Below are 9,086 nucleotides of genomic sequence, written 5' to 3'. Positions count from 1 at the left end.
AACGCCTCCTCAGACTTTGTGTGGATGGGGGCGCTAATGGCACGGATTTTTTTAAAAACTGTAAACATCATAAACGATGATAAGTATTTACTATCCTGGCCGTGGCGATTTTAACGTAGAGGTGGACAAGCGGTAACGCCGGGCAGAGTTAGAAAAATATAATGTTGGTTTTGTGGTTTTTGGCCCGACTCGGTCCGATAGGCTAAAACCTGACGATGCTAATGCTAGCTCGGCTAGTCAGCAGCTTGGCGGAGTCTTGAGTCGAGCGTCATAGTTTCGTGTCGTCGTGTTTTTGTCTCCGCAGCTTTAACTTTGTTACAACCTGACAAAGACGCAGCAGGGAGTGTGAATGTTCATGTTTTCCCTTCAGCTCGCGGCTCTTGTTGTTTACTGAGTGAGCTCACTGTGGCGCTGCATGGGGTGGAGTTTTTCATTAGCACGGCCACACAGGCTGGAGCACCAGTAGGTGTCGGTCATAATGGAGCCGAGCAGGAGCCGCTGGAAGTCCCGACATAAACGCAGCTGGGTCCGAGCCGGAACCGCAGCCGTGTTCTGGATGTGTGCGACCCAGTTGGTTTGCTGCACCGGAACCATCGAGGGGGGGTCCAAGTCCATCGTCCAGAAAGATGCGGAGTTTGACGTGACCTACAATGACACGGTCACCAGCGAAAACCAGACCATCTACGCCTTCAACCACACCATATCCAGGAACAAGGTGGGTGCTCCCGGTTCGAGCAGAACCTTTGGCTCTGTTCATGTGGATCCATGACTCTGTGTTTGCTCGTCAGACGGAGGGGGTCCGCGTGTCCGTGGATGTGCTGCAGCAACAGGTGGAGAGCCCCATCCTGTTCGTGATCCGGCAGAAGCAGGCTGTCATGTCCTTTCAAGTCCCCCTCATTCTGAGAGGCCTGTGAGTGAAACCTGTCGGAACCTGCAAGTTACATTTTATGGATTTGTGTTTTTATTATAATGCCAGCTCCTCAGCCTCCCAGTCTGAGTCCAGTTTATTGAGAGTTGAGAAATGAGAACCTGTTGACCATGTCACAACACTTTTCCAATAAACTGTAATGGCGTTTAACAAGTTTTAAACCAGTCTACGCAACACTCAGCGGACCTGCTTCTGTCCAACTGGGTTTTAAAGCAGACCCTGCCTGAACTGAGGAGGTCCTGTATGTAACCATCTGATCCTGTTGTTTGTGTTTCCCTTACGAGCAGGACTTCAGGTCATGTGAGGGAGCGGTGTATTCACCGCCTGTGCCTGTTGTAAATTTTGTTGATTTGGTCATGGGCGAAGGTGAGGAGAAGTCTGTCGGTCTGCTAGCATTTGTGTAAACAAATTATTTCAATTAAAAAAGCTTTAAATGAGACCGAGATTATCTGTCTGGGTTCAAAAATAGAATCAATCTCAACGTGTGGGGATGAATAATTTCTCTGCAGTTTCATTAAATTATGTAAAAAGTTGTCATTTGTCACAAAAAAGGTAAAAAAAAAAAAATTCAACATATTTTTAAAGAGTGCCATTAAAGTCTCAGCAAATGTTCTTTGATGAATGTGCAGAAGTTTTTATTAATGAGCTAGTAATAAATCTTTACCTCAAAGATGGAGTTTGCTACTAAAGATAATGACCTATATTATGTTAGTTATATTATTCATAGCGATGAACTGTTTACAAGACAGTGGTGATGTTGTATGGTCTGGAGACAGAGACATGGACAAAAAGACATGAGACAGAACTGGAAGTGGCAGAAATGAAGATGTTGACGTTCTCCTTAGGAGTGACAAGGATGGATTAGATTAGGAATGAGATCATCAGAGGTACAGCACAGGTTGAAGAACTGGGAGATGAAGTGCTGATGAATCATACTGGTTGGTTTTTGGAATAGAAGTAGCTGAAAACATGAGCAAACAGTCTGAGTTGCTGAAAAAGTTTTTTTTTTTTTTTGCACCTTCTGAAAACTCAAGCTGCTTCTGTTTAATATGATCAAAGATGCAGATTTGTAATATTCCAACCCACTTGTATAAAAAATAGATTTGATTTTCAGGGCATGGCCCTGTCTGGCAGGAAAATCACACGTTCAGTTGTTGGTCACCACTCGGCGTAACAAACCTACAGATGTGACTTTTAGGGAAAAGGGTAAATTGACACACGTCACTGCTGTGTGGCGACGAGAGGACACAGCCATTATAATCTGACACAGTCAGATGGAGTCTGAAGTGCAGCAGATTATTGTACGTTTTAAATTCTGTGGTCTTTGTCTCCTGTGTTGTGATGTAGTGATTTTGGTTGCGTAACAGCAGAACTGCCCTGTTGTCTTGCCGGTGCTTGGTCAGGTGTGTTCTGACTGCGCTCACATGAAACTTTCACTTTTACTTCCTCCTTGGAGATTCACAAGCTCCGTTTTCAGGAACCTCCTTCTTGTACACGAATGAATGACCAGTGCACCGTATGTTTTGAAACGACAAACGTTTGTTTCCAGCAGTGTGCAGATATATTTCAGCCAGAGCTGCGTCATAACTGAGTTTGCTTCTAGAGGACTGATGATGATATGTTCATAATCTGATTCTAAACTTACAGAACATGAACTCTGTTCCTGTTGTAGTGCTCTAATAAAAAGTCCTTCTTATGTAAGAATATTCACTTTGAGTTGTGACTATTACTTTCTTGTAATTTAGAGGGAAAACGAGCAGTACACGCCCATGTCCCTCGTCACTGAGGACGTTACATAGTGAATGTTTGTAGTTGTCAAGAATTTGACTGAAATTGAGCAGAGGATGCAGTAAACCTTAATGTTTTAGGTGCAAGATGTTCAAGTGGGTAGGAGTTACACTTTGGAGAAGAACAGAGGGAGGTTATTTTGTTTGTTTGTTTTGCTTGTTCAAGGCAGAACAGAGTGAAGGATCCAGCACCAGAAGCAATAGGGGAGCCAGGGGGTGGCCAATGGTGGCCTTACCCACCATAGATTCATCTTTGGCCACCCCAATCACATGAGGAAACTATACTTGAAGCATTAAATTAAACTAGAAAGCAGTTTCCTAAAATGTGAGCCAGACAGAGACACATAGACACCTTTTTTATACTACGTAGATGTAGCCACACACCGTGGTGGTGCAGAGGCTAGAGAAGGTGGGCCTGTGATCGGAAGATCGCCGGTTCAACTCTCGGTACTGACGCTGTCAAAAATGTGGGTGGGATAGGCGAAGCACCCGCACCTGCCCCACTCTGGGCCCTTGAGCAAGGCCCTTAACCCCCACCATCTGCTCCCCCGGGCGCCCTAGATGGCAGCTCTCTGCTCCACACAGAGGGCTGTGGTAGCTCAGTGGTCTGGGTTGTGTCAGGAAGGACATCTGGTGTAAATGTCTTTGTGTGACTTAGTTCACTGTGGTGACCCCTGAAGAAGGTGAAAAAAAAAAAATGTAGCCACACGCCAAAATGGAAGTTGGTCCCTCACTTATTTTTCAATTTATTAAAGTTATCATGCTGACAACATGCACGGACAGACTGGTCTACTTTTTGTCCCCCTCTTCTCTCAGCGATAGGGGACAAAAAACACAGATGTGTGAATATTCAAACTTCAAAACGTACTTTGGAGTGACTGAACCACAAAGCTTAAGGTCTCCAGTCATTCCCTGCAGTTCAACACCGTCTGTTTTTCTCTTCTCTCAATCTTCAGCTACCAGAGGAAGTACCCTTACAAACACATCGCTCGAACGTTGTGCCAACCTCCGACGCGGGCCGCCTCTGAGACCCAGTACTTTTTTGTGGACGTGTCTACACTGTCAGGCCAGGGTACAAACTACCTGCTGCGCGTCAGCCGCGTGGAGAGCTTCACCCTGCAGTGAGTGCTCTGATAACACAAACGCTCTCTAAGCTCCGCTCCAAACACCAGAGTTTTTATTATTTTTTTACAAGGTGAAGCTTCCAGCAGTGGCTGACGAGTTGTTTTCATTCTGTTTACAGGACGGACAAGAAATTCACCTTCACTGCATCACCGTCCCAGCCCCAGGTAAACCAGCCTGATCCCAGTGTTCAGAACCTTGTCACACAAATACACACAGCAGACTACGTGGCCATGGGTGGGGAGGGTGTGCTGGGGGGAAGTAGGCGAACAGGAAGCTGACTGGAGGGATTTAACAGTTTTTACAGTTTCTCAAAGAGTAGATAAGTCTCTTTATCACCTGCCCCGCACCTCCAAAGGCTAAAGGTGAATCTTGGTTGCCACCTTTGCAGATACTGAGCTAAATGCAGTGTAGTAGCAGCTGAATGTCATCCTCAACACTCCATGCACTGTCACACCTTTGAATAACAATATTCAGAAGGTTTGGTTAGTTTATTTAAAGCAGTATTAATGTTTTGCGTTTTTACAACTCGTGCGTTGTAAAATGCTCCCGGTGCTGTTTATCCTGACTGCTTTGATTTCTTTAAGATATTTTTCTGTTAGTGTTGTGAACTTGGTGCTGATGACAGATTATACAAAAGCCTGTGATTGTTGCTGCCCTGATACTTTGTGTTGTCAGCAAAAACAACTCGGGCTACTTTCACATGCACAGTTTTGCAGAAATACACTTTTACAGAAAGTCAAAGGTGAAACCAAAACTGTTTTCTTGGAGTTGAGCCACAGAGGTGAGGAAACTTAGGAGTCCTCAGTGAAGCAAGCGTGGGATTGTTTCACAGATGTTATTAAATGTCGGAGGAAGCCACAGAAACGGGAACTTTGCACCACTGGTTGACCAAGATGAGTTTTCCTACGGCTGATGTCAATGTTTATAAATCAGTGAGGCTGATGGCTGATTTACAACATCAATATATATATTTTAATTTTCAAAAGCTAACATTAACTGCTTTATTTGAATAATTGCATATTTTAACAAAATTTTTAGTTGCCAGTGGCAGCTGCTACAGCCAGCTTATTGTAACCTGTTAGATGCCCCAGCATCACTTTTCCAAATGAGTCTGCTTAATTGACTCTGTTGTGATTGGCTGATGGGACTTTAAAAGAAGCTCTGCCTGCTGGATGAGTGAGGGTGGGCGGCGGAGAGGAGAGTCTGACGTGTTCATCTGATGGTTTTCCATCTTCACCGTGTCACTTGGTGAAGATGATGTTTTGATTGTTAGCTGGATCTGGGAGTTAAAGGCAGACCTTGATTTTGTTTTTTTGTTTGTAGGATTAGATCTTGAACTGTAGGGGAGCCCCCAGCAACGGTCAACCGCTGGCAGGTTCTTCTTCCTGCTTTTGTTTATTGTAGCCGAGGCTCCCACTTCCCCTTTTTTCTGTTCAGATGATTGTTTTTATTAAAATATATTACCGGTATTTAAACCATTATGATTTTTTCATTCAAGATTTATTTATACAAGTTAGTCTCATTGAGTCACGAGGGCTCATTTACAAGAGAGACCTGTTTTAGAGAGACAACATAAAGAACAGATAACAATAAAATGTAATAGAAAATAAAAATAGTGTTATAAAACAATGAAATCAAGGTGCATTATATAAAAAAAAGGTAAAATACCAAAAACAAGAACATACGGTATTTGCTTTGATTTTTCTATTGACGTTATCAAATGTTTAAACCCCCCTAAATAAATTAAGGTGGACAGCTTCACTTCCTGTTGCAAGGTGTTCCAGGTTACAGGAGCAGAGTAGGAAAAGGCCTTTTTGCCAAGTTCAGTCTGCACTGAGGGAACGCTGCAGGTAATGATGTCTTGACGGCACACGCCGTAACTGCACTGACAATGTGACAAGTGGGAGGAGAAATAAGAAGGTAGCAGACCAAGGAGAGATTTATAGATGAAAATTAACCGGTGTGAGAGTTTCCGTGTAAATAACGGTGACCAACTGATCAATGAATAAATGAATACATGATGGATACGGTAGTTACAACCAGTTATGAATCTTACTGCTCCATGCTAGACAGCATCCAACATCTGCAAGGAGCTGGCAGGGGGATTCATGTAAATAATATCACCAATGGCCTGTAGGAAAGTAGCAGCTACAAGGCATTTCCTGGCACTCAGAGTTAAACAAGATCTATTTCTGAAAAAGAAATCCAGTTTTAATTTCAGTTTCTTTATCAAGTTTTAAATATGTGGTGAGAGGTGCATCAACCAAAATTCACAAATATTTGTAAGAATCTACAAACTCAGTAGGAACACCATGCATGGATGAGATAGGAGGAAGAGTTGCTGGCACCAACTTCCTGTTTGAAAACAACATACCTTTGTATCCTGATGCATGCCCAACATACCTTTGGTTTTATCAGCATTTAGCACCAGTTTGAGATGGAATAAGTCAGACTGAATGATGTCAAATGCAGACTGGAAGCTCAAGGAAAACCTTGGCAACTGTGTTAGCTCAGCAATAAACAATTGTACCGTCGTCATAGAAATGTAAGGAGGTGTCAGGAATGTTTTGATCTACATTACTTGTATAAAGTGTAAAGAGAGTGAGTCCATAAACTGAGCCTTGTGGCACACCATTATTGACAGTTAAATAGCTAAAAGTACCATTTTGTTGAACATATTGTTGAACACTGTTGCCTTTGATTGTCTGGACTTCATCCATTGTGCGTTCTGTGAGTCACTCCTAGACATGCGGGCCATAACATATTTGGGGGCTCATCCGTTTCATTACACATAACACTCTTAAACAATTCTGAACAATTTAGAGTTCCCATTGACTCTGGAAATCAGGGAAATCTGCAGAATTACCTCCACGTTTTCCAGACAGGGGAAATGGAGAACTTGAACACAGATCTGCAGATCAAAAGATGATCTTTCTGAGGTTTTACTGTGTTTATGTATTAATGCTAATATTCTAGTGTCACAGAGTTCATCAGTGTGTATATGTATCCTTAGTGATTGGCTGTGGTGGCTTTTTAGTTTCTGATGTCTAATATAAATAATTATTAGGAATGACTGTTGTATGCACATACTGACGGCTGCAGTATACTTCCTGTCATCTCTGAATGTGACACTGCTCGCCACCGAAGTCCTTAAGTTCAGAATGTTTTGTTCAACTGCAATATTTCCTGGAATTTCATGATTTATTCAGGGAATAATCTGGAAATTTTGTTTTCATGAAATGCTCTGGCTTGGTTTTCTTTAAGCATGAATGCTTTTCTATGAATCATTTAAGTGTATGTTTTTCTTTGTTTTTTAAGTATATATTTGTTTAAGTAAATATTGTTATAGTTTGTTAAATGAGAAATGGATATTTGACCAAAACAATGCACTGTTTGTCAATCATTGGCCTGGTTTCTTAATATAGACATTTAGAAAAACTAATTTTTGTCAACCTCCATTTGTTGTTTCTTCTTCGGGCTTTTATTGTTGTAAATTGTTGCATTTTCAAACTGGACCTAATAGAGGGGTTGGCATTGTAATAGTTTGGTTGCAAGCCATAAGTGTAGTCATTTAAAAAAAAAAAAAGTTTTTTATGTTGTTTCAAGCTACAACTTAGAGGCTGACCAGCCAAAGAGTGAATTCTAATCCAACCCTTCTCTCAAAGCCTTCCTGCTGTCCTCTGTTGTCTTGTTTCTCCTCAGTTCTTTAAGTACGTCTTCCCAGATGGGGTGGATACCGTCATCGTCAAGGTCAACGCGGACATGAACTTCCCCTGCTCCGTTATGTCTGTTCAGGACATCCAGGTACACACAGAGCTGTGGACATTATATGTCCTCCTCCTGCCTGTCCCCTCACAGCAGACCCTGTCCTTATGTTGCCTCGTCCCATAGTTCATTTGTCAACATGAAGTTACATTTCACTGCCAGACAGCCTTAATTTAAACTGTAATTTTTAAATGCTATTGGGGGAGGGAGCTCAATTGTGTTTTTTTTTCTTTTACTTTTATTTAAATGTGTCCTTTAACTTTATTTAATTTATCAAAGTATCATGTGCATCATTTATGTTTTAATTTTTCTTTCTTAATAGTGCCCCGTCTATGACCTTGACAACAACGTGGCCTTTATTGGGATGTACCAGACGATGACTAAAAAAGGTGCCATCACTGTGCAGGTAGGTTTGTTGTACCCCGTCACAGAGCGAAGAGGGGGAATTGGAAATATCATCCATTGTGTTGTGAGCATGATAACATGTAAATTGAGCACCCCGATCATTGAGGAAACTAGACTTTTAAGCAAAACAGAAACTGTGCTTTCTAGTTTCGATATTGCTTAAAAGTGTAGTTTTGTCAAATGATTGGGGTGGCCGAAGGTTACCGGTAATCTATGGTGACCAAGGCCGCCTTTGTCCATCCCCTGGCTCCTGCATTGAACTTGGTGGTGGACAAATTTGCTCCCTCCACTCACCAGAATCCATCACTCTGCGCTGCTTCAGACAAGCAAGAAAAAAACCCAACAATCTCTATTTGAAAACAAAACATTCACTATTGAAATCCTCAACGACGGGAGACATCGACGTGCTGCTATTTGTGTTTTTTACATTATGCTAAGCCTCGTGACAAAGCACAAAATACATGTGAATATAGACGCCATCATCCCACAAACATCTCATGACTCCTTGTTCTTCTAGAGGAAGGACTTTCCTAGCAACAGCTTCTACGTGGTGGTGGTTGTAAAAACAGAGGACGAGGCATGTGGCGGTCCACTGAGGTTTTACCCCCTGCGCCCCGACGAGCTGATAGACGCCGGGAACCGCACCAAGGTCCTCGATGTGGTGGTCTCTCCTGCCATCACCTGTGAGTTACTTATTTAAAGTAACAGTATCTGTTTATACTCAGATACCAGCAGAATGATGGATTCAACCTATATGAATCAGCTTTTACTTTATATTTACTCAGTCACTTGTTTTCAGCCGCTAGATGGCACTCAAGTAGTAAGGCATGCTGTCGTATCATGTAATAGGTAAAAGTGGCTATTAATGACACAATTGGCTTGCCATAGCCTGCCACTGTCGTCTGCCTGGAGCAACCGTTAAATCAGATTTGACCGTTGACGTTAAGTAAAAGTTCAACCGAGACACACCTGTACTATAAAGTTGAGCAAACAAACAATTGTTTTTAGATGGTTATCTTGTTAATTTTTAAAGAAATGGACAGCGAGTCGCCCTCTGCACATTCACGTTTCCACGT

At 42.3% G+C, this 9,086-nt stretch overlaps 1 protein-coding gene across 2 annotated transcripts in view; it reads left to right on the top strand.

The window, feature by feature from the left end:
* The window catches only part of sidt2 (SID1 transmembrane family, member 2), a 42,288-nt gene continuing 33,202 nt past the window's right edge, over positions 1-9,086 (top strand). For both annotated transcript variants that reach the window (XM_037677426.1, XM_037677425.1), the window contains exons 1-7: positions 1-715; positions 789-910; positions 3,672-3,836; positions 3,959-4,004; positions 7,543-7,644; positions 7,928-8,011; positions 8,528-8,693. In XM_037677426.1, the coding sequence (XP_037533354.1) occupies positions 479-715; positions 789-910; positions 3,672-3,836; positions 3,959-4,004; positions 7,543-7,644; positions 7,928-8,011; positions 8,528-8,693 (922 nt within the window). In that variant the 5' untranslated portion in view covers positions 1-478. The remainder of the gene's footprint in view (positions 716-788; positions 911-3,671; positions 3,837-3,958; positions 4,005-7,542; positions 7,645-7,927; positions 8,012-8,527; positions 8,694-9,086) is intronic.

The sequence above is a fragment of the Nematolebias whitei genome, chromosome 6 (assembly GCF_014905685.2).
Source record: "Nematolebias whitei isolate Nwh7 chromosome 6, NemWhi1, whole genome shotgun sequence".
NCBI lineage: Eukaryota > Metazoa > Chordata > Actinopteri > Cyprinodontiformes > Rivulidae > Nematolebias > Nematolebias whitei.
The sequence above is the reverse complement of the archived record's forward strand: the minus strand, read 5'-3'. Positions and strand labels throughout refer to the sequence as shown.